The sequence below is a fragment of the Rousettus aegyptiacus genome, unplaced genomic scaffold (assembly GCF_014176215.1).
Source record: "Rousettus aegyptiacus isolate mRouAeg1 unplaced genomic scaffold, mRouAeg1.p scaffold_m13_p_8, whole genome shotgun sequence".
Classification (NCBI taxonomy): domain Eukaryota; kingdom Metazoa; phylum Chordata; class Mammalia; order Chiroptera; family Pteropodidae; genus Rousettus; species Rousettus aegyptiacus.
The window spans coordinates 22,897,284-22,922,898 of record NW_023416311.1 but is presented as its reverse complement, the minus strand read 5'-3'; the positions used below and the strand labels follow the sequence as shown (position 1 = coordinate 22,922,898).

The 25,615-nt window shown below is 43.6% G+C and overlaps 1 protein-coding gene across 6 annotated transcripts in view; it reads left to right on the top strand.

Moving 5' to 3' along the window:
• The window catches only part of AUTS2 (activator of transcription and developmental regulator AUTS2), a 1,066,702-nt gene extending 1,041,529 nt beyond the window's left edge, over nucleotides 1–25,173 (top strand). For 5 of the 6 annotated variants that reach the window (XM_036225385.1, XM_036225384.1, XM_036225387.1 and 2 more), the window contains 11 exons: nucleotides 461–702; nucleotides 2,381–2,425; nucleotides 5,396–5,491; nucleotides 7,861–7,932; nucleotides 9,181–9,210; nucleotides 10,896–10,967; nucleotides 14,153–14,294; nucleotides 17,307–17,384; nucleotides 18,347–18,430; nucleotides 19,591–19,813; nucleotides 22,006–25,173. In XM_036225385.1, coding sequence (XP_036081278.1) covers nucleotides 461–702; nucleotides 2,381–2,425; nucleotides 5,396–5,491; nucleotides 7,861–7,932; nucleotides 9,181–9,210; nucleotides 10,896–10,967; nucleotides 14,153–14,294; nucleotides 17,307–17,384; nucleotides 18,347–18,430; nucleotides 19,591–19,813; nucleotides 22,006–23,254 — 2,333 coding nt within the window. In that variant the 3' untranslated portion in view covers nucleotides 23,255–25,173. The remainder of the gene's footprint in view (nucleotides 1–460; nucleotides 703–2,380; nucleotides 2,426–5,395; nucleotides 5,492–7,860; nucleotides 7,933–9,180; nucleotides 9,211–10,895; nucleotides 10,968–14,152; nucleotides 14,295–17,306; nucleotides 17,385–18,346; nucleotides 18,431–19,590; nucleotides 19,814–22,005) is intronic. The other variant, XM_036225386.1, reaches the window with a different exon arrangement.
• The last annotated feature ends 442 nt before the right edge of the window (nucleotides 25,174–25,615 follow it).

The window sequence follows — 25,615 nt, the reverse complement described above, 5'->3', positions numbered from 1 at the left end:
ATGCCAGTCACTGTTCTCAAGCACTTACAAATGTAAATTCCTTTAACCCTCAAAATAAACCCATGAGGCAGGCAATATTGTCTCCATATAATAAATAGATAAGGAAACTGAGACACAGACGGGTGGCTAGTCGTGCCCAGGGTCATTCACCTGACAGTAACAAAGCTGAAAATTGACCTGACATTTGCCTGGAGTCAGTCAACACACCACACTGACAGATCTTCTGTCCTTAAAAGCCAAGAGACTAGACAGGAGAATTAGATTGTGACTGGGCCTTATTACTATCTGCCTGACTGGTTGTCCCCTTGCATCTGAGGGCCCAGCTTCACCCCCAAGAGCCCCATCTCCTGTCCCTCAGTCCCGATCCCCCCCTAGTAAGGTGCTTGGATGTCCTGTTCACAAGGAAGTTGCTGTTACAAGGAAAAGTGTCATTCTCTCCTTTTTTTATTTCCCCCGCCAGAGCAAGACATCTTGCGACAGGAACTGAACACACGTTTCTTGGCCTCTCAGAGTGCTGACCGTGGGGCTTCCCTGGGTCCCCCGCCCTACCTACGGACCGAGTTCCACCAGCACCAGCACCAGCACCAGCACACGCACCAGCACACGCACCAGCACACCTTCACGCCGTTCCCCCACGCCATCCCGCCCACCGCCATCATGCCGACGCCAGCACCTCCCATGGTGCGTACCCCAGGCAGAAATGTGAGGATAAGTAGAGCACGACTCTTTTTTTTTTTTTTTGTGCAGCATGGTGGGATTGGAATGGGCTGTCGGGAACAGGAGCTTGGAGGGGTAGTGATAGCCCTCTCAGATGCTCATTTGGCCTTGTCCATCTTTGCTGGAAAGAAGGGGATGGGTTCTGCCCCAGCCAGCACTAACCCGGAGCCTGAAGTAGGAGCTTTTCTCTAGACATACCTAGCTGACAGTCTGGGTGGATTTTATTCTAGATGCTCTCAAAGTTGGTAGTTAACTTTACTCACAGAGTAATTTTGGTAGTTAACTTTACTCACAGAGTAATTTTGTTTTCTTGAACGTGCTAAGAGATTGCCACCAGATATAAAAATGTCAGTACTTTGCACCGAGTACTAACAAATAAATGCTCACAGAATACCAGGACTTTAAAAGAAGCTTGAGGAAGTCAAATTTGCAGTGTCCTGGGTACCCTGTCCGCCCTTCCATATAGTTTCCCTAAACTTCCTCGGTTAGAGGTGTTAATTTCTTGTATTTTTTAAGACAGTGCCCCAGTCTGGTACTGTGCTCTGTCAGCAAGTGGTCAGGGAGGCATTGGCCTTGCAGAGACAAAACTCGGGCTATGGTAAGAGGTACCACTGGTGATGACCATGGTCTTGGTCTTGACTAGCACATCTCTGGAGAACCAGTTAGGACTTTTTTTAAACTTAGGATCTATGATGAATAGTGCTATATTAGGATGCTAGATATCCCGAAATAGAGCCCTGTTCATAACAGTGAGTATTAGAGTGGTTTATTTGCTTAGTTTTCCAATATTAAAGGAAATATTTCATTTTAAGGCAAATAATATAGGTACGAAGAGAAAAGATTTGAATTTCATCATTTTAAGAAGCATTTCCTTCACCAAACTTTGCTTCCTTTCTTCCCTCTTCCTCCCCCATTTGGTTCAACTTAATTTTTAAAAATACGTATTTTAAAATTTATTTTACAGATTTTATTTAGAAGTTTAGAGATGAGGTGTTGGGACCAAAGGTTTTTCCTATAGCAAGCCCTGTATCTTTTTCTCTGGAGGAACTATACTTCTGAACAGTTATATTTTTAAGGCCCTTTATGATGGGGAAAGAGTTTATGCCAGCCCGAGGGAGGCATTCCACGAATACATTCAGTCGAACGGAGGGGAGCTACAGCACCCAGAAATGCATTATTTGGAGGAAACAAGGGTATACTCTTTTCCTAGGTTGTAAGACCTAAGCCAAACTGCTTCGTATTTGGATGTAAGACATTTCAGAAGACAGCTGAATGTCCAGCGCTTCCAAAGCGAAGATGAAAATGGAGGGAATTCTCTGGACAAATCAGACCAAATGCTCACTTCTCTCCGATGTATCTGAATCATTGCTTCTTTTCTCTAGTTTAGATGTTTGGTTTGTGCCACTCTTTCAATACAGAGTACAAAGAGACACAGTAGTGTGGCCAGGACCTAAATGTACCGTGTGGGCTCTCGCTCTGTTTATCCATTTTTGTTAGTGTCTTGTCAGTGACTCAGGAGCTCAGGATGGTTTCATGTATGATGAAGTTGTGGAGTTTCGTGACAGCTAATGACCAGAAGCTTGCTTAGGGCAACCTCCACTAAAGTAGTGAACAGAAATGTAGATTCTTTAAGTAACTAGCTTTTGCTTTGATCCCTTTACAGTTTGACAAATACCCTACAAAAGTTGACCCATTCTACCGGCACAGTGTGAGTCTTGTTACCATGCTACACATTCAATGTAACTGCTTTTCCATTTTTTTGTGCTTTCGCCACAGATCAGTAAATGACTAGCAGCTTTCCTTAATCATCTTTGCAAGAATTACCATTGTTCCTTGTCACTTTGGATGCTTGCTTTCGTGACATTTGCTTTTGGTAAAGATGCAGTATCATCTTCTGAATCAAAAGATCATAAGCACTCCTAAGACTTACAAGCAAAGTTGAACTTCACTGGAAGCCAGGCTCTGGTCCTGCAAAGTGGGGTGTCTGCAGTTGAATCATTATAGTTTCAGGAGAGTCTGAAATCACAGGATTTCAATCATCAGTTGAAATGTCATTACCACAGAATTCGTGGAATTCAGCTTGAATTATTACCTACAAATAGAAAGTCTCTTATTTGTGACTCATAACCCCTCAGAAAAGTAGATTTTCATTTCCTCTTACACCTGACTGATATTGTTCTCTTGAGTTTGTTACAATTGAAAATAAAGGTATCTAAATAAAAGGAGGTCTTAAAATTGAAATGAACGATTTTTTTTTCTCTTTGAACATTCTTCTTTATGAAAAAAAAATAGTTGTTTATGCAATTTTAAGAATATGGTCTGAAATTTAAATTGGTACCAACCTAAGTTTTATGTTCGGTTACTAAATAGACAAGAACTTTTTATACAAAGACCTTGAACATCTTACCTTGATATTTTGATTATGGAGTGAATACTGCATCATTTTTACCTGAAATTTTGCAAGTTTCTTTGCTCTATGGGTTATTTACATTTTTAAAATGAAACCAGGAGGAAGGAAGCTTTAATAATTGCTTATAGCCATGTCGATTCACCATACTCAACCATTCTTGCTTTGATTTTCGGATAGCATGATCGATTGAATAGAAGTGCTACTTAATACACCAGCCAAGGCTGTGAATTCCTTCACACTTAGAACCAGGTAATCAGATGCTGTGTTAGTCCTCAGTGTAGCTGAGAAGTCAAGACTAGAAATCAATGAAGAAGCATTCTAAAGACATTCAGAAATAACAGGAGGAAAGTGTCTTCAGAAGGGGACAAGGAAAGTGTATTGGAGTGCCTGGGCCCCCACGCTGTTCTAGCACTGATCTGCTAAGTCAGTACAGTGATATAAAAGCATTTTTTAAATAGATAGGAAAATTTAGTAGACCTGTGGTTTTCCTCTTTGGGTCTGTCCCACGAATGATGCCATCTTAATAATCATCAGATTTCTGCCCTTGCTAATTTAAATTAAGGACCAGCTAACCAACTTATCTTAGAGAAAGTTTAGGGTACTCAACAGGTGACTCAGATTTACTTCCTAGGACCAAATGCTGTGTCGTTTTATATGCATATTCCACAGAGGGTTCTAGGTTAAGATGGAAAATAAGGCTGAATTTTCAGAAGGTTTATGTTTTATTACTCAGGTCCTTCAGCTTTTTAGTCAAGAGGGGAATAGTCAGCTATATTCTAAGAGGGCCAGTAATGGAATCAGGCAAAAGGAAAATGGTGAGAGCATCCAGTTTTTTATTGAAAACATTAAAGGAAAAATTCCTACCTGGAGGCAGAGTTATAGAAATTTGAGTGTGTTTTAGTATGGCATGTATTTAATTACTCTGCTTCACGCAGTGTACTCTGGGAGAGTTATTTCATATTATTAGTTATAGCAGATAATATATGAAGTACTTAGTCTCTCCTGCTATGGGGATTAGGACATTATAAGGGGAATTAAGATGTTATGCACTTGAGTATCTAAAACACAATTTTAGACTTAAAAGTAGTTTTAAATGAGGGCACTTGGCTTGCAATCACTGTTTAAGTGGATTTAGTTCAATATCAATTAGTCTGAAAAACTTTGCTGCATCATTGAAGGGAGTAAAATGAAATAAAGACCAACAGAAAAAAGAACGTGCTCTGAAAACAGGATTGTGAAATGTGGATTTCAGTCATTGCCTAGAAATGGCGAACATTAAAGACATTATTAGGAAAAGCTTAAGTTATTATTATATTTTTGACGTGTTATGCAACCAGATGGGTGGGATGTTACTTAAATATCTGTATGGTAGTTTGAGCAAAGTAAATGAAACCAGAGCGATAGAATCTCAGGAATACTAAATTTTTAGAAGGAGGAAAAGATGCATTTGCATTGTCTTCGCTTGTGCTGTATATGTCTTTCCTCCATCATGTCCTCTATAAACTATTAATTCAAGAAAGTTCACATTCTTAATTCAGAATCACTCTTCTCCCTTCACTGGGTGATCGGACGGACACATACAGGGCTTGGCCCAAGGAGCCTCCGTTGAGCTTGCCCGTCTTACACGGGGGTGGGCAGCACCACTGAAAGTATCTGCTGTCATTTCACCCTTCCCCAAATACGTGCCATCATTTTAGATAAGACAATTAAATTGTCCTCCGGAACTGCCACTTCTAGAACAGCCTAATGAAGCAAGGATTGTGAATATTTTCCCATTTCCTCAAACTATTAAAAATCGAAAAGTACTAATTGAGTTTTAATGGTATAAAATCCTGGAACTCATAAAGACTTACTTCTTTTTCTTCCTATTTTTTTCTTTCTATTTTTTTCTTTTTCCAATTAACTTGTAATTTTCTGGGCATCTTATTTGGCTCAGCACCCCTCCTGTTTTTGATATGCATTAAAATTTTCAACCATTTACGACTTTTATCCGATTTAACAATTAATAATTAGAAAAGCTCCCTTTCTAATAATATCTTCATCTGGGACATCATTTGTTGGCTGATTGATTCTGAACTACTTTTAAGTTTTTAAGTTAAGCATTCATGGCACATCTGTGTGATCATTTCATCGTGGCTTTTTGACTAATAGCATCCAACTGAGATCACTTGGCTTGCTAACGTCGATGTCTTTCTACGGGAAGGGAATTGGAGTACATCATTTGCCTCCTACTAAAAGCTTCTTTTCCTTCTCCTTCTTTGGCCACAGCTCTTCCATTCCTATCCCCCTGCAGTATCGGGCATCCCCCCTATGATTCCACCCACTGGCCCTTTTGGTTCACTACAAGGAGCATTTCAGCCGAAGGTAAGAAACCTCACAGTGGAACACACATGCCTCAGGTTAGCCATGTGGGTGGGTTCTGCATGCTCTCGCCTGTAACTTTTTTCTGATCCAAAGTGACCATTGGGATTAAGTGAGAATATTTTTTTCTAGTCCATCTAGTTTTAAACCTCAGCCAAATTTAAGTTTCAATTTGTACTTCCCGTGTAATCTTAGTTAAGCTAGGATTTCCCGTACTCTTTAAACTATCAGAATAAATATATATTTTTCCACTTATACTGTGGACATAAGTTTCTGGTCAGGAATTTGATGAAATGTCAGATACATATGCACCAGGTTGTCCTTGAGGTATATATTATTAGCAAAGATGCAAAGCTGAGCTTTTTAACTGAAGGGAGGAAAAAGGTTTCAAACTGAAATGGTATCCTTTTAATTATGGAAGGGAAGACACTTCTCATTCTCCCTCCTTTCCCCCTCAGCCCCATCTGTCTGTAAATAGAGTCCACCTGCAGACAGAGGGCAGCACCTGCCTTCTTCTGTACTCTTTCTCTCTGCCCTCTCTCAGTCCTCCCACCCCTCACCCATCCTTGCATTTGCCAAAGTCAAGGCTCTGCCATCACTAACATCCCAGTGTTAAGTTACCCTTTCACCCTTTATAAAACAGCATTCTTTTCTACCCAGTGATAAGTTACTTAACTTGGGCTACAGTTATCTCTGACAGTCAGTATCGAGCAGTAATTCTTGGAACACTCTACCTTTTTGTGACTTTAAATCTGCTGCAATCCCTGTTTTACCTTACTATAGAAAAGCAAAACGTATTTTTCATGTTGATAACCATATTCAGATTTCAAAGTAGGAAATTTTGCTGTGTGTGATTTTGGTTTTCTTTTTTTATTTTCTATCTCATTTCTAAGATAAAACACCAATTTTGGGCCAGAGTCCCCCAGGATGAACACATATTACATTTCCAGAGGCATGTTGCCTTAATACTAGAAATAGGAAAAGAAATTAAAAACCATTAGGGGCGGGATGGCGACCCCTTAGAAATCACAATTACCTGCGTTGGATTGTAGTTTATAAACCAGGTTATACATGCGCAGGGCTTTTTCGATGGCCATGTTAAACACCTCCTGCGATGGGATGAAATGATGGTGATTTTTAAACTCCTTCCCCCGATCTGCTCTTCAGTACTCCCTCAGACCCTGGTCGGTCCCCTCTAGGTTGCAACAAATCTCTCTCCTGCATCCCCAAACAGACTAGTAGGTCATTTAATAAATTAGACTATTTCCCTCACTCACAATTATCCAATCACACAGAAAACTACATCTGGGCAAGAAAGTGTCTCTCCTGGTGTTGAAATAAGCCTTTCCAGGCCATCTTACTGATTGAATATGTAGATTGCAGTTCATTAGTGGAGTTCTTCATATGTATGCAAATCAGGCTGTTAACAACTCCAGCTTAATTGTTAGTTGTACAGCAGCTGATTGCTTTTCTTTCTTTCTTTCTTTCTTTTTTTTTTTTTTTCCAGCATAGGCAAGCTTTGTGCCTAAACCTGAGCTCGTTTTCCCCACAAGTTAACTTCCTAGTGTGATTTCTAGAGGTTGTGATTTCTTAAATAGAATACCTGGTGAAAAAATTTCTGAATCCTTTACCCACCAGAGAGTAGTGACTATTCGTGCCTGAACTAGACTTTTTGTGTCTGTTGTTGTTAATTCAAAGGACAAAAGCCTACAGATAAGGTTAGTGTTATTAATGAGATTAGGAATGGTGTGGGAATAGAAAGATGAAGCAGAATTACTTTAGAAATCCTTTAATAGTAGATCTGTGTGGTCCCTAAATTAGGTTCTCTTGTCCCATTTCCACCACTGCTAATGAGTAATTACTGAGTGTAATTCCTTGTTATTGTCTGCCAGTTAAAATTTAGAGAGTTAGCTTAATGTCTGTAAAATGCTTTCAGTTATTCTGATGAGAAGCACCTGATCGAGCAAATTATGATGATGTTCACTTAAGGATTTCTTGGAATGTTTGGTGATAAAGCAGAACGCAATGGCAGGGCTGTCAGCGATTCGGAGGAAGATGGACTTCAGGGCAGTGCTTGCACGTGTTGGTCCCCTTTTTGGTCGTGTGCTTTGCGTTGTGAAATGTGCACGGTCTCCTCTCCATTTTAGATGCCATTGCTGGAGAGGGCTGTCTCTGGCCATAGCACCCTGGGAAAATAGGGAGCAGTTCCTCATGAAGAACATGTGTGATCACAGAGAAAAATGAATCTGTTAACTCTTATATTCCAGAATGAAACACACAAAAAAGACTTCTCTAATTTAGAGTGAAAGAAAGATCTCACGTTCACGTTACGTGTTATGTGCTTCCTAAGGTGTGGTCTAATTAATTTGTAGACATCCAACCCTATTGATGTTGCTGCTAGACCTGGGACAGTCCCACATACTCTTCTCCAAAAGGACCCAAGGGTACGTATAAAGTCGGGCTTGATCCCAGGTAACATGGGCCGGGCGTTCTTTGAGCGGGATAGCACCCCCCTGAGCTCATGTGAGTGAGCTGCTGTTTCAGCTGTCACTTCTAGTTTGTGGGAAGAAAATGCCAGTTACTCTTAGACGATAACATCTCTTCTGTTCTACCGTGGCCATATGACATAAGGGGAACAGCGTGCTGATGAGAGGATAGAGGAATGGCTTCTGATCTAAGATCAGGAATTCTACAGTTAGCTTGTGTCATTTCTACTTAATCAGTCTTCTCTGTCTATATTTCCATAAGCTTCTCTCACACAAAAGAAGTAGCTATAAAATGTTTTGAATGGAAACAGCACTGAGCGCTTTTCTTCCTGGAAGCCAGGATATCCCCTGCTTCCCTGGGGTCAAGAAGTCACTGCACCGCATTCTGGACCTCTACATTTAATATAGTGGGGACCTTTTTTGTACTCTAGAGCTAAATAAAATATCCATTATGCTTTGGTTATGTTATTTATTCATAATGTATACCTTTACCTACTCCCCCAAAAGAATGTAAAGTTATACGATAGACATAATCTTGTCTCATTGATTGTCATTTACATTCATCTTTGTAGTAAATGTGAAAAATGATCACCTTTTAAATATTGTCTTTTTCCCTGGGTAAGGGCAGTCAGAAATTGATGACCAGAGTTAGGTAGAAGTTTAAAATGACTCAACTATGTAAGTATCTTTATGATGTTTAGTGAACTTCTTTAAAATGTCTAATACTTCTAAGTAACATGCAGTCATTAAGTTAAGGGCGTTGGTAAAGATAGCCTAGCTTGACTGTGTGTCTGGAAAGGACACCTCACCCAGACACGCATTAGTATCCAGCCTTCCAGACCACGGTCTGACGGCTGTTCTCCCTCCCTCAGACCCGTTCGCTGTGGTTTGGAAGGGCTGCTTAAGATAGCGAAACTCCTCAGATGTGTAATGTGAGCAAATCATGTTGCCAGGGGGCAAATTGGCATTGATTGAACTTGTTCATGGGGGCTTGTCAGCGTATGTATGAACGCTTGTGGAGTGGGGGAGGGGACACCGGCACTTTTGATAGTGTGAAATGGGTTAATTATTCTCTAAAAGGGCTTCATTTAAAAGTAAAATTCTAACATTTTAATTTCCCCTCCTAATGAAGCACTACAAATTTGTTAATTAGAGCAATTGTTTGAGTGACAGGCATGTAACCAAGTTGTCATTTTCTCTTCACAGTTGACAGATCCTTTCAGACCTATGTTAAGGGTAAGAAAGCTTCTTCTAGAACTGTTTTTGCAACCTCTGTTTGACTCCCTGTGGGTTAAAAATGTAACTCCATCATGAGGAAACAAGCCACAGAACGTTGGAATAAAACGTTGGAATGACATTTTTGTTGGGGTTCTTCGGTAGTATGATTGAAAATGGCCTAAATTGTTTTGCTTTGCGTGTTGGAGGAAGCCAGGCTGTTGAGTAAAGGTAATAGATAAAATTCACCTGAGCCAGATTCTCTTGTTGGCAATTGTGGTTAAAGGTTCAACTAGTGAGAACTTACAGTGAAGATAGTGGCTGAAAATAGGATTTCACTGAGTTTTACTGTCTCTCTTGCACCTAGAAAATATGTATCTGGGTCTGTTTATTTTGACTGGTGGCTGCCTCAATCTACATTAAGTGATGTTGACTTTTCGCAGCCATTCGACTTAATTCTCTGGCCCAGGAAGGGGTTACCATACACATTGGTTTGTTAACATCTTAAGAGGTCTGGAGCGTGGCCAGCAGATGACCTCTGAATAAGTGCTGGCTTACTCAGTTGGGAAGGTTGGGAGATGGATGGTTGGCTGGAAGATGAATGGGTAATAGATTTCCTGCTGTACTTAACCCATTTCTGGTATGTAAAATCAGATAATTCAGTTGCTCAAAAAGAGAAAAAAAGAATTGTGTCATCAGTTGGGTGATTTTGATGACCCAGAGTTTCATTGCAAGAGAAGAAAACTGACCCCAGACTTGGATTTAAGTATATATTTCAGAATCAGCTCCTTAATATAGAAACTGGAAGTGTCTGTCCTTTGCCAATGTAGGAATGGGGCAGCGTTTCCCCTCCTCCATCCTATAGTTGTTGAGTGCACATTCAGAGCTTGTGGGTAGATGACATGGCAAGAATACAAATGAAATGGAAAAAGATGGTCCTTACCCTCCAGGTGGTAAGACAGAATATACAGTTACTCTACTGCATATAAAGCAAGATATGAACTAATTTGAGAGATGCGGATTGATGTACTCCCAGAAGGTGGAGGGAGAACTTGGTATCTGCAGAGACCTACATAGTAGGAAGAAATGAGTTCTTTTCTTTGTTTCTCTTCTTAACAGTAAACACGAATGGGTAGTTGACTATTAGTAACGCACTTATATAGGAACTTGGGCTTCAATAAAAATGTGGTGAATTTCTATGTTTTGCTTTGAGGGTTAAGAAAAACCAGTGTTGGGGGAGGTTACACAGGTTCTGGCCCCTCTCTTGTTTTGAACCAATTCACAGACATCCACTAATTAGCTCTTTTGAACAGCCGATTTGCATTGTAGCATGGCCGCTTGTTAAGCAGGGCTCCCCACTCTACCAGGTCTGCCAGCTGGCACCAAAAAAGAAAGAGAGAAGAGAAACAAAGTGGGCTTCGGGCTTTTGCCATCTTATCCTTGGTAACCGGGGAGGTCCTCGTCAAGTGTGGTTTTCTGAGGGGTAGCCGCCAGCTCTGGCTCCCGCAGGGGGAGAGGAGGCGCTGACTGTGGCACCGTCAGGCCTGGGCTCTGGAGAGCTGCTGGCAGAAGGCACTTAGAGGGTACAGAGCACTCCTGTGAAAAAAGCCTCTGCAGCCAAAAGCTGCTGAAAAGCTTTGGGGAAATTGAAGACAGTTTTCTCGGAAAGGGCTTCCTTCTGACCATGTTGCTCTTTCTTGTGTCAGAAACCAGGGAAGTGGTGTGCGATGCATGTTCACATTGCCTGGCAGATCTACCACCACCAACAGAAAGTCAAGGTCAGTCTTGCCTTTTTTCTCTTCCGGGGAGTTTGAGGACCGAGTCTCAAGGGTGCGTGATCGCCCTACTAAGGAGGTGTTTAAATGGATTCTAAAGACTCACTGGCTGGGAAGATCAAGTCTCTCTTGGAAAAGCTTTTTGGAAATCTTACTGTTAATTAGGGAAACCACCAGCAAAATGAAAAAACAGAAGCAAACTAATAACTCCCTGATACTTTTTTTCTTTTTTTTTCTTTCTTTAAATGATTTTGTTATCTTACTGATCTAAAGAGCTTAAATATAGGTTGGCTCCTGAAATAAGGGTTTTGGGAAAATACGTGGACCATATGCCTCTTTGTTGTACAGTGGGACAAGGATTTATTTAAAGCTGAACAGAAGAGAGTTTGAGGTGAAGTGGAGCCAAGTGGGAGGAGCGATACGTGAACATTTTCCTTCCTGTAGGAATTGGTGCATTCTTTGCATTTTATGGTTTTAGAAAATGATCAAGTAAGTTATGCCCTATATGATGCTTTGGCACTTTCATTAGCAAAGCATAGTATTAAAAATGACTCTTATAGAAGTAGTATTTGGTTTGCAGTGACCTTTCCACACTCATTAGTCCTCCCGATGACATGTCAGTGGTTAAGAATACAGTCAGTACTTGTCAGAACCATCGTCTGTCCAGTTACCTTTCATATCTGCAGAGGATTTTTCATTTTCATCTGTTTTCATCGGGCAGAAGAATACATTCCCTGCTTTATCAGGCCTTTATGATACAGTAGGGAAGAGATCAGGAACTTTTGCAGGTGACCAAATATAGTATCACTGGTGGCTTAGGGAACAAAGTAACTGACTAGTCCAGATTTTATAGTCTGGGTGTTCACAGTCTGGGTAACCATGCTTAGAAATATGGGAGTAAACAACCAGTCAGTTCCCATAAGCTTCAGTTAATCTATTTTTCAATAATAAGCTTTTAGTCCTAACAGCATTTGGGAGCCATTATGAGAATAATAAAAGAATAGACACGGAGAGAGAGCTAGTCATCACAGAAATGTTTTTCTAAAACACGGTTAAATAATTTTTTTAAAAAACCAACCTCAGCAAATGAGGTCACTAAGATACTTGCTTTGGTGCCAAATACTTTCTGTTTCTCATAACACCCCATCAGAGAGTTTTGCTCACTTTTATTGTTAGGTGAGGTTTAATTAGAAACCTTATGGTTTCTAACCTTAGTTAGAAAATGTGTGTACTGTGAAGAGCTAACTAGATTTTGATGCTTAGTTCCATTCACTCTGTGTTCTAGATGATGCGGTTAGTAGAACGGTGGGTAAGACACTTCCTCCTGTAACTCCTTTGGTTAAAAGTGATGAAGGATGTTGTGTGTGCCCCTTTAGCAACTTCTTTTCCATGAAAGTGTCTCTGGTGGCTGAAACCTTCATTATCCCAATTCAATTAGGAAGACCTTACACGTGAGATAGCTGTTCATCTTTCCTTTCAGCAAACTCTCTGTACTCCCCAAGCTTCATTTTGCTTCATGGACCTAAGTTGTGGTTAATGAAACTGTGTTGTGTACCGTGCAGTATTAGCACTAAATAATTTGATAACCAAATTAAAAGAGCCATTCAAAAGATTTTTATGGATTTATAGTGATCAGGATCTTTGTTTTGGGGGTCGGCTATTACTTTATAGTGGGACTTTCATGACAGTATTCCCTGCAGATTTGAGCAGAAATTATATTGTTGCCTTTTTCATTTACTCATTCTTTTAGTCACTCACCAAATATTTATTGAGAGAGCCTACTGCCTACAGGCTTCTTATTGTGCCAGGCTAAGAGGGCACAGTTGATCAGAGTTCAGTAGGGAGGATCAGTATGTGCATAAAAAAATGATGAACGTGCTGTCTGCTTCAAGGAATTGTTTCCAGTTTGAGGTACCAGGTAGGTTTCATTTTAAATAGGTATGATGGATGAGTGGGATCATGACCTTTCGCAGTGAGGGAATAGCAGACTTGTCTCCGATTCTCACACATGCCGGATTAGATGCCACCTTGTTGACTTTATTGTACAGCGAACAAGGATTTATTTATAGTGGAACTTGGGGGAGTTGAGGTAGACTGGAGCCAAATGGACTGAGAGCGTCAGATACGTCTAAGAGACTGGAAGCATGGGAGTCAGAAACAGGCTAAGAGCTGGGAAGGAGTAGGGGACTGGGAAGCAGAGAGGTGTGGCAAGGGAAGGGAAACTTGGAGCTTCGGATTCCAGGCCCGGCGGGGTGCCGCTGCTTGGCCAAGGAGGTGTGAAGCTGATTCGGAGAAGGCTATTGAGAATCAAGAAGGCGGGGCAACTTTGAGAGGCTACGGGGGGCCTCCGGCCTCAAGAAGTATGCCAGGTGAAGGAATCATGAGGCAGATTAGGAGCCAATTTCAACAGCTTTAGAGGAGAGTGAGCTGACAGATCAGCGTGAAGGGTGGGTATATAAATAAGAGGAGTGACCACAGTTGATGACAAGAACTGCCCATCTTCACATGAGATTCTTGGTGGTTTACTGGTTTGGACTGATCTCTTCTTTCTCAAGTAATTGGGAGTCGTAGGCAAAGAAAGACCCCCTATTAGTTAAATTGATATCCCTACTTAGTTTCTGTTTGTTTTTTAAAATTATGTAACAGTGATCATTTGAAAATTAGCTTGTAGGCATGCAAGTATTTCTTTATAACTTTCGGTTACTAATGTACTGTGATCTATTAGAGTATGGCAAAGAGTCATTAAACAATTAATTTACACAGAATATTATTTGTGCAGAATTCCTAATAAAATACTATCATTTAAGAACTTGCTAAAATGGCCCTTTGTAGTGAATAATAAGCTGCTTGGGAGGGGCGGTGATTTGATTAAATAGGATATGGTTTTGTTCTTCAAACCGTGTAACCTCAAAGAGTAAACAGTAGTTTTGCCGCTTGACATTTCTGACTTGAAAGCCAGTACTCAATAGCAAGCACTCTCTTAGGCTGACCTGCTCTTCCGGCATTGAGAGTCAGCTGGGGTGTGGGTTGCTGTGTTCTCATGGTATTCGTAAACTTGAACCTGACTGGGGCTTGGAGCCCGAGTGCATCGTTTAGTGTCCTCGCGGTCTCAGCCTCTTCATTAGTGACTTTCTCCCCTGTCGTTCCTTTTTGGGTGTCATCTTTTATTCTCTCCCTTGCTGCTTTAGAAACAGATGCAGTCAGACCCACATAAACTGGACTTCGGACTGAAACCCGAGTTCCTGAGCCGTCCTCCAGGCCCTAGTCTCTTTGGAGCCATCCACCACCCCCATGACCTGGCACGGCCTTCGACTTTGTTCTCTGCCGCTGGTGAGTTCAGAGGGGCAGGGGAGAGCTGAGAAATGTTTTTCTCGGGCAGCTCAATAAATTATATTTGTGCTCTGGCTCACCGCTCAATCACTCCCTAAAATAATATGATTTATGCCTACTCGCAAGGCCACATTGCAGCACATCTAGGGCAGTAGACCCTCCTTCATTGATGTGCCCTCTTTCATTGAAAAAGGAAATAAAGATCATCTTTTCCTTAGGGGACTCATATTGCTTCAGCTCATGATTTGCTTCTATATTAAGCCAGTATAACTCATAAGCACGTCAAACTATTGAAAAAAGATCAGAATGCTTGCAAGGGCCAACCAGAAGGCAATAACGCTGGGACCTTTGTAAGGATGCGGCTGCCCTTTCTACCGGCACCCACAGAGCACTCAGTAATTTTGCACCGTGACACTTGGTCATACTGTGTTTTAAGGGTAGAAGATAAAGAAATACAGTTGACTCTCAAACAACACAGTTTGAACTGTGTGGGTTCACTTACATGTAGATTTTTTTCTCAGCGAATACATACAGTACTGCAAATATGTTTTCTTAATAATACTTTCTTTTATCTGGTTCATGGACTATTTATATTCTGGATAAGGTAGGATATTAGTAGTTAAGTTTTGAGGGAGTCAAAGTTAGACAGGGACAAGGTGTAAAACACCCAAGAGATCTGATCGTCAGCTTCTTAGAACGTACACTCCCTAGTGACCCTTAGGTCTGCCGGAGCCTGGGGTGGAGGTCAGGGGTGGGGTGGGGGTGCTGAGGATCACTCCTCATTCAGTCTTTTCTAAAGCTATTTTGGGACACTTGTAAATGACTCTACTGAGCTCGCTCTAGTGGCCAGCTCCATAACTTAATACTCGCTGTGCTAAGTAGAATTTATTTTTCTGGACATGACTATCCAAGGGGCCCTCTATTTCTCATCCTTAGGGAATAAGTTTCAAACCCATCCTGCCCGCCGCCTTCTCAGGCTTTTATCCAAGACTCATTTTGGTGGAACTACAGCTCTTCCATTCAGGAAGAGAGAAACACCCACATTGCAAGAAATCACCAATTTAATGGGCTTTGTTGCCAAAGCAAACGAATCACCCTCGAGGGCAGATGGAATTTGCTAAGGTCTCAGGTTTTTCTGTCGGTTCTGTCTAGGGACATATTTGAAGGCTTTGTTACCATGGCACCTAGGCGCTGAGACAGAGCTACATTAAGAGCAATTTTTGGAGAGAAATAGAGAGATTTCTCCCTGGCTTCCGTTTGAGCCAAGCGGATGAATTGGCTTCTTCTACTTCAATAATTCTGAAACTGCAAGGTACCCGAGGGGCCCTGGGCTGAACAAAGCTCCCGTCTTCATGGAAGCATTAATTAGCTTATACTGCGCAGACAGTATGCAGCCAAATTTTTATTTAGCTGGCAATACTGTTAATACCTAACGAATATTCTGGGCTCCATCCGCTCTCTGAAGATGGGGTGTCATTTTTGCACGTTCTGTGTGGAGAGTAAGTCACCATCTAGGGTTGAACAGAACTGCTCAGGTGCCTTCCAGGTGTGGGACACCGTGACCGGGACAGATGTGCACCAGTGCCGTGTGGCTCCTCCACACCCCAGGCCCACAGGCCCTTGCAGGCTGGGGAACAACAATCCAGGACATAAATTGAGTTTATAGGCTTTGGGGAGGGCGGCTCTCCGCCATTTACTCCATCCTCTTGAAGGAACTTATATTTGTTTATAAGAACTTAGAATGCAAGGGATTATGCAATAGTTATTAGTAAATTCATTCAGGCCCTGTTTTACTTCCATTCTGGAGGGTAACCTTTTCCAGTGTAAACAATATTGGATTTTGCCTGAAGTGGTAATTTGGTGAAATTTTTAACTGATATGTATAGTTTGTACACGCTTGTTAAATTCAGCCACTTTAGTCTCGCCATCGGATACTAATGCCTGAAATAAACCAAAGAGGCTTCTTCAGATGACCTTGGCCAGTCTCTTGTCTGGAGCCAAGCCTGCCTTCCAGAGAGCTTGCCTTGTGGACTATCAGCTGCACATTCACAAGCCAATTTGATGCCCTAAGCTCTTAGAAATACTGTCCTTCCCAAATTGACATGCATACATACTGTCTCTCTTGCCCTCTTTCTTTTCCCATTTTTCTTCAAGAAAAAGATTTGAGGCCTCTTAAAGAAATACATATTGTTTAAAGAAAAATATAGGGTAGAGGAGGAAATGTGGATAAAGGGAAAAACAAAGGAAGGAAGACCACTAAGTTAGAGCTGAGCTTTCTGGCAGGCAAAGACTAATGGGGCCAGTTATAAGATTACTGGTGCCCAAGAACAGATGAGTAAACTAGTAGCTCTTCCTGGCACCAGAGATTGAGAGAAATTGGAGTGCTCCCTCTCCCATAACCTAGTATAACTCACAGCCCCGAGTTGCACAGGACTGAGCCTTATAATGCCCTTCAGTGTGGCCATGACAAACAACACATTTTCAAGAAAAGATATGCAGCTTCATGACAGCTGCTCCTAAGCTAAGAATTGTAGAATGTATGGTTTGTAGAACAGTGTTTCTCAAAGGGAAAGACTTGCTTCCTGCGATGCTCTATGAAGAAAACAGTCCATGGCCAAATGTTCCCCTCTTAGCGAATGAATGAACCTGTGAACATAGCCATGCCTCACAGTCCTTCAGTGAAGAACCCTGTTTTCGTTTCTAGCCTGGCATTTCTCCAAATTTGTTTAGTTATAGAACCCCTGCCGCCGCCACCGGCAGTGTTTCTCAGTGTTTGCTATACTGTGTGTTAGCACCGCAAAAGTAACAACTCCTTTTAGTGCTGACCAGCCCAGCTCAGGAAGAGGAAAAGGGATGATTTATTTTCTGCTTCCTAACAAGCACATTTCTTCCCCTGTTGCCTGGGGGGACTCTAGGCATATCCTTACTTAAACGCATTCTCTCATGGGGTCTTTAGGCATTGTAGAAGTTGGCTCTCTGGGAAATCTAATTCTGTCATGTTTGACTTCATAGGTGCTGCACATCCAACTGGGACCCCTTTTGGGCCACCTCCTCATCACAGCAACTTCCTCAACCCTGCTGCTCACCTAGGTGAGTTGCCCAAGGTGACGGGATATGACATGTGTATTTCAGAAAACCCTTGTTTACGGCACTCCTGCTGCACTTCCTGGCGAGTTGACTGTTGTCTTAGAAACCTCGCTTGCTACTAGGGAGATGATGGTGATCTTGTAGATGTTTGGAGACAGTGTCCTCCATCTGCAGGATTTCAGCACCTCCGATAGCATGTTCTTAAAGGCATATAGGTCTGTGTTCAGTAGTGGTTCTGTCTGAAAGTACGGATGGTGCAGTGGGTGAAAGCCACGCTCCGCACCTCAGGGAACCCATGTTGACAGCAGCCTATTCTCACCCAGTGGAGGAAGAGGGGGAACTCTCGTCCCATACGTGTGGGCACCTCCTGTAGGTGGAAAGACAGACAAGATGATGGTATGAAGAATCATTACCCACTATTTTTAATCACTTTACATTTCTCTGCCCTACTAAGACGTTACTGTTCCTGATAAAGGTGCAGCTTTATTTGTGGCCATTAACTGATTTGATATTTTCTGCACCCGTACAAGCAGGTGCAGCAAGTGGCGTGCCCAGCCCCGGGGTGCGTAATGCGTGAGCCTTTAGAATTCATCACTGATTTATTTATTTTAAGATGTTATCTTATTTCTATTCATTAGCACCTATAGAGCACATTCCCGGAAGAGGGGAGACAGGGCAGGAAGACATCTGAGAACATGTGGTGTAAGCCACGTTCCCCACCTGGCAAAAGAGAAATGGAGAGAATTGCATAGTTCTTAGAAAATAGCTTATGTGAATATTTTGCTAACCCAATGTCTCAGGCCAGGTGCACTGAAAACCTTTTGCCTGATCTGATAGAAGTGAGACCGACGAGGTCTGAGTATAGGGGGCGAGGAGCCCGCGTCACCCCGCCAGGCTCCCGGGAAGCCCTCGCGTCCCTCACACAGCGGCGTCCTGCAGCCATGTCCTCCCCATCTTGTTCACAGAGCCTTTCAACCGGCCGTCTACGTTCACCGGCCTCGCAGCGGTTGGTGGCAACGCCTTCGGGGGCCTTGGAAACCCTTCAGTTAGTGAGTACCTAACTTTTTACAGTCTGCCGTGGACTGTTTACCTCCTCTGACATGTCTGTTGCCCAAGGCCTTTCCAGATAAAAGGAAAGTACACTCTTGGGAAATAAATCGAGATTATATCATTGCAAAAGCAGGCCTAATCAATGGAGCCAGGTAGACGTGTACATTTACATCAAAACCAATGTTTTAAGGATAGTCCGCTGTTCATGTATGTTACCGAGGGTCGGGAGAGGTAAAGTAGTTAATTGACTCCAGAAAGTTTGCTAAAATTCACAGTTTCATCCACATTCATCTCTACCATGCCAGATGCCAGCTACAACTGCCATTAGAAGTGAAAACAACTTATAAATTTCATCTTGCCTTTGGCATTAGTGGGATTGAAAAAGCCCAGTGGAATTCAGGAGAGCCAAGAACTGACAATATTTCGTGCTCCGTAACCTGGGAGGACTGTGTTGTTTTCTACTACTAAAAAATCTGTCTCAAAAAGGAAAAGAGTTGCAACACCTGTTCATGTTCTAAACAGTATTTAGTCAGTGATTAAAACACATTTAACTTATTTCCGTTCATGGTGTCCATATGTCATAGTCTCCAGATACAGGAGACCTACAATGCAGCTGTAAGCAGCCGTCACAATTCCGCCTAGAGCAGAGACCTTATGCATCTGTCTGTTGAGGTCAGGGCCCTGTCTGGTGTCTGGTGACACTCGTTTTACTTTGCTAAAGTTGTGGAAAGAGCGGCAGTCCATTAGCAGGGCTGTAGTAGGTAGCGGAGAACCCCGAATTCTGCTCTGAATCGAGCATTATTAACCTAAGTCACACCATCAGAACACACCCTTCTGCATGCTTGGGACTCCTGCATGCACAGATGCATTTAATTAGGTAATCTTGATACCTGTTTCCCTTTCCTTTTTAATCTTCCCCCTCCTACCCTTGGCCTTTGGTTAAAAAAGAAAAAAGAAAAGAAAAAGCTATGAGCTACCTCTCAGTGTAGGACAAGCGTTCCTCTAATGAATTTGTTAATCTCCTTTCCTTTTCCAGCTCCCAATAATATGTATTCATTTTAACTCTGAATGCTGTTAAAAGTTTTTTGGTAAGTACCTTCATTACAGCAGATTATATAATTTCTCTTAAACCTTTTTGTTCTCCACTTCACCATTTCAGCACCCAACTCAATGTTCGGCCACAAGGATGGCCCCAGTGTGCAGAACTTTAGCAGCCCTCACGAGCCCTGGAACCGGCTGCACCGAACGCCTCCGTCGTTCCCGACCCCTCCGCCCTGGCTGAAGCCAGGGGAGCTGGAGCGTAGCGCGTCCGCTGCAGCTCATGACAGAGATAGAGATGTAGATAAACGAGACTCATCTGTTAGTAAAGATGACAAAGAAAGGTACGGAAAGAAACCGCTCTCGAGTCCCACTGGGGGAGCCCGCTCTGTGCCGAGAACTGGCCATCCACCCTCCCTGTCCCAGCCTTGTGCTTCCGCTGGCCCCAGATCCTCAGCTCCATGCACAGCCGGGGCCAGCTCAGTGCCCAGGCCCACCACGTCCCAGAGTACATCGTGACAGTAGGACACTCAGCCGTAGCAGAGTGAGACGAGACGCTCCCGACTCAGTAACAGTCACACAGGTAGAGCCTCCAAAGCCCCTGTGAGTGTTAGCGTATCCAGATAGAAATCTTTCTCTGAAAGATAGTGAGTTGGAGCATTGGACCAAACACACACGGCATGAATCAGTACCATATTTGCTTTCAAGTTCGTGCAGTCCATTAAATCATCCATAGGTTTTTCTCTCTCTTTCTCTCTTTCTTTTTGTTTTCTTCTAGAAAGTCATGTTTGCATCGTCTCATCATATTTTTCTGAAATTTTGTTCTAACTCAAATCCTCACGGGTGACTAATAAAAGTTTGCTAACCTAGATTTAGTGAAACGTCAACGAGGATTTTTGGTTTTGGTTTTGGTTTCGGTTTTCCAGTGGATAATTAATTTACTAACCATTTTTATGTCTGTACTTGGTAACCCATGCCTAAAAAGGAGTCGTCTTAAGCATTCTTGACAACATGTCCCTTTTTCTCCCTTCAGGATATTTTCACTTTGAACGAACTCATAAGGAATACACAAAATCCGCTTGACAGAAAAATACCTAACAACAATTTCCTTTTGGTACTTCAGACTCACATATGATCCAAGTCTTTAATTTTTCTTTATTGTGTATCGTGTATATATGTGTGTGTATCTTTGTGATTTAAAAGAATTCAACTTTGCCGTCTCTGAATGTGACAGATTAGTCAGTATTCCTCCTAGGCCATCACGCTAACTGATTTCTTTCTTAAAGAAAAAGACGAATGTTCCTTCAGCGCAGTGTGATAAAAATCTCTTAGCCGGCGGGAAGACCGTTCGGAACGTGCGGCTCTGAGCTGCGGACTGCCAGACCGAGGCGCGTCCAGCGGGGACGTGCCCCGGCCCAGGGGCTGTGTGCAGCGAGGCTGCCCAGAGGAGAAAGCAGGATGTGGCAGCACACCTTCTCGTGCTCTTGATGGAGTCAGATGGCCTTTCGGGTTAAAGTCAGGAAACCTAATAAAACACACTATTCTTTAGTCTTACCTTTTAAAGACGTTCTTCTTAGCCTCTGCACGTGGGCTAGAAACAGAATTGGTAGGGAAAACCGTAGGTGCCTGCGGAGGCCCCTCAGCTTCCCACGTCTGCCTGGAGCTGCCCGAGACTCGCTGCGTTCTCGCTCGACCTTCCCTCTTCAGGCTTTACCGCGTTGTCATTCTGCCGCTTTGCATTCCGTGCCCAATACTCTTAAGCCCCCACCCAAGACAGGTCTCTCACATTGTTCTTTCACATTTTCATTGACAGACGCTCTTAAAATTGTCCTCCACTTCCCCCATGAGGTTTCATGTCTGTTTCCTACTGGCTTTCTCCATCTTCTCATCGGATGTTAGCTTTCTTGTCCTTCCTAATGCAAACAGAGCATTTTGCAACCCAAAAGATTGTTTCCTTTCAAACCCCGTCATACACTACATCTTGGAGATTGCGCTATCTCCGTGTTCTTTACTCTGAAACCAGCTGTTTGTCCAGCTGTCAAGAGAGAGAAGCTCCCGTAATGGTCCCATTAAACTCTTCCTCCCACGAGCTCTGTATCGCGAAGTTGGATGGAAGGTCATGTTTGTGTTTGGGCTCTTACAACATTATTCTCAGCACTGGTCCTGAGGCCGGCTGTATTGCCACATCACTGACTCCTTAACCGCATCGGGTCACTTTGGCTTTCAGAAAGCTCTTCCTCTGTGGTCTTGATTGAGACACGTGACCCTCACATGTAGAGAAAATTATTTTCCCCCTCAGACCCTCCCATTCACCCTTATCCCTAGCACTTCACCCTCATAGAGCTTCTTCTACAGGCTAGGTAAGTAAGGTCAGGGTGGCTGGTTTTGTCATACAGAGGGGGCACGTCCAGCTGCCTCGGCGACCATGGGAACCAGACCCAAGCCCGTCCTTCTCACACCACCATTTCATTGGCAGCCCCTTGCCAGGCCGACAGGCCCATTTCACTTGCTTCCTGTTTCCCTCTTTCTTCCGCAGGGAAAGTGTTGAGAAAAGACACTCCAGCCACCCTTCACCAGCACCTATTCTCCCAGTGAGCACCCTGGGCCACACCCGCAGCTCCACTGAACAGATCAGGGGTCATCTGAACACTGAGGCTCGTGAGAAAGACAAACCCAAAGAGAGAGAGAGAGACCACCAGGAGTCCCGCAAGGACCTGGCCGCCGAGGAGCACAAGGCGAAGGAGGGCCACCTGCCCGAGAAGGACAGCCATGGCCACGAGGGCCGAGCTGTGGGCGAAGAGGCCAAGCAGCTGGCCCGGGTGCCGTCGCCCTACGTGCGGACCCCCGTCGTGGAGAGCACCAGGCCCAGCAGCACCTCGAGCCGCGAGGCCGAGCAGCGCAAGGGCGAGCCGGCCTATGAGAACCCCAAGAAGAGCTCAGAGGTCAAGGTCAAGGAGGAGCGCAAGGAAGACCACGACCTCCCTCCGGAGGCCCCCCAGGCCCACCGGTCCTCGGAGCCGCCTCCTCCCAGCTCCTCGTCCAGTGTGCACCCGGGGCCCTTGGCCTCCATGCCCATGACAGTGGGGGTGACGGGCATTCACCCCATGAACAGCATTGGCAGCCTGGACAGGACTCGCATGATGACTCCCTTCATGGGCATCAGTCCCATCCCGGGCGGAGAGCGGTTCCCGTATCCTTCTTTCCACTGGGACCCCATCCGGGACCCCCTGAGGGATCCCTACCGAGAACTTGACATTCACCGGAGAGACCCGCTGGGCAGAGACTTCCTGCTGAGGAACGACCCTCTGCACCGGCTCTCGGCTCCCCGGCTGTACGAAACCGACCGCTCCTTCAGGGACAGGGAGCCTCATGATTACAACCACCACCACCACCACCACCACCACCCTCTGTCTGTGGACCCTCGGCGGGAGCACGAGCGAGGGGGTCACCTGGATGAGCGGGAGCGCTTGCACATGCTCAGAGAGGACTATGAGCACACGCGGCTCCACCCTGTCCACCCAGCCTCCCTGGACGGACATCTTCCCCACCCCGGCCTCATCACCCCAGGACTGCCCAGCATGCACTACCCCAGAATCAGCCCCACCGCGGGGCACCAGAACGGGCTCCTGAACAAGACCCCGCCAACGGCAGCGCTGAGCGCACCTCCCCCACTCATTTCTACACTGGGAGGCCGCCCGGTCTCCCCCAGAAGGACTACTCCTCTGTCAGCAGAGATCAGGGAGAGGCCACCTTCCCACACTCTGAAGGATATCGAAGCTCGATAAGGAGAGAATAGGATGCGGAGGAGGAAGGAGGAGCCCCAACCGACACAAGGCCAGACTCTAGAAAGGGCGAGAGACAGGAGAACACCTGCGTCATTGACACAGACTGGGGGGGGCGAGGCGCCCCTAACTCTTCCCCTTGTAAAAAATGTATAGACTCGGTGCAGATTTTGAAATGTTTTTGTATATTATATGTTGAAATTTTTCAGATCTTTTAGCCAAGTCATACGTTCTCATGTGTCCAACTCCTTTGGTTTCTCATGTAAAACTTTTTGATTTGAACCACAACAGTGAAGATGACAACACACGCCAGTGTGGTGATAATTGGGGAGAAAACAAACAACAGTCCACAGAATCCGTCGTGCGAAGCTCTTTCAGATGAGAAGGGAAGGCAGTGTACATAGTTGTGTAAAAAAAAAAAAGATTGCTTCATGAGCTAAGGGTTCATATATGCAAAAGGGTAAGATGAAAGCTTTACTTTGTACAAATGTAAATAGATAAAGATTAAGTAACATAATACATTAATACTTCTTAAAATGTGCTCTTTGCAAACTTAATATCAGTGAACGCGGTCGGCTGCGGCTGTGTTCCCATGTATTGTTATAGACAGCTAAACCCTTCAACTATGCAATGAATGTTAGGGCTTTTCACAAAAGCCCGCCTAACTCAAAGGAGCCTTTTCAAATCCATTTACAACATACTTAAGGTCATATTTTCCCTGAACAAGCGCTTACGTGATATGACTCTGTTTTCCTTGCTTGTTATTTTCAAATGGAGAAACATCCTATTTTGCAAACCGGACCCCAGGCTGAAACTTTGCATCTGAAGTTGCCGCTTGTGGGCTCCGGGGGTGGACTGCAGCCCCCGGAAAGGTAAGAGGACATGAGCATGCAGGGCCAGGGAGGATGGGAGTTGTCAGATGCCAGAATCAGGGGACACAGACAGGTCGCCAGCATCGCGTCACCATCAGTCACGTGATTTCACACACACCTCATGTGGGAGCCATGCGTTTTTTAGCGTGTCCTACTTCATATCTGTACACACCTCCTCGTTTTGTAATGAGATTTAATTATACCCAAACAGATCCTGAAAGAAAGCTTCAAGTTTTCTCAGATGATGGATGTGTTTTCACTGTGTTCAATCAGTAACCGACGAATTTAAGGCGCACATTTCCTAACGTGACTCGTCGTATTCCTGTTGGTAATAAAGTCTGGGAAAAGCCGTTAACAGGTCAACCTTGTGCAGCCATGGGGAGTTCCAGAGGGTGAAAGGTGGCAGAGACAAAGTCTTGCGTGTGTGTTTTTTTGAGTTTTGCATCAATCTTAATGTCTCTTCATAATACTTTTATAATACATTAAGCCTCTTGTCTACATATTTGGAGAGAATATGACTTTACTAGCAGAGAAATACAATATATCTTGTCTACTGGACTGTAAAATATATGTATGAAATAAAATTAGTTCCATTTGGTCTTCTAGTATATTAAAGTGCTATCTGACGTTATCCTGTTTTTGCAAAAAAAAAAAAAAAAAAGTTAACTACAGACCATTGTTTCTAATAAGCAGAGAGATCTATTTTAGTAGTAAACTGAAGGTTTAGTTGTGAGCTTCAGATTTTGTGAACTCCAGATGTTGTGCAGTGTTTTTTTTTTGTTTGTTTGTTTTTTTAAAGACAACAACTAAAAAGGAAAAAAAATCCAAGGAATATGTACACTGGAACTGTAGTGGTAGCTTTCAGTATTGTAAAGAGATTGTTCTATACAGACCTTTTTGCTGTTTATCCTGTATGTAATAAAGTCCTTTCTAGATCCTATGTGAAAAGAAAAGTGAAGCGACTGAATCTTCAGCATGTTCTCATCGGCGGAGCCTTCTTGTGTAATGTAAACTGTGCCATGTTATTAAAAAATGTGAACTAAGCGTTCAGCGGCTTGTTTGTGTCAGATGGCCATCATTACCTGAGGGGAGAAGCCACGCTTGCAGGACCTGGCTCCTGAAACACCTTGAGCCCAGCCGAGTGAGAACAGAAGGCTGACCTGCCACCTTGCCTTGCTCGGCTAGTGACCTGCCAGCTAGTTTCTATAAACATCCGTGCCCTGGTCAGTTGTGGATTTTTTTTTTCTTTTTTGGAATTTTCTAAGCAAAATACTGTACCTTGGAAAGGTACCTTTGGCTTTTTTTAGATGTGCGTGTGGGCCAAGTTAACAAGTGTACTTTGTGTCCCAGGCCTACTTCAAACCTCAGCATTTGCTCTCTCTGTGTTGATGGCAGATCTGATTAGGGGCCTTTGACAGCAGTCTTTGCTGGCTTGTTCCTTTGCCTTTCACTCTGTGGACTTGGTTATATGTTACTTAAGACCTTGGCAGAT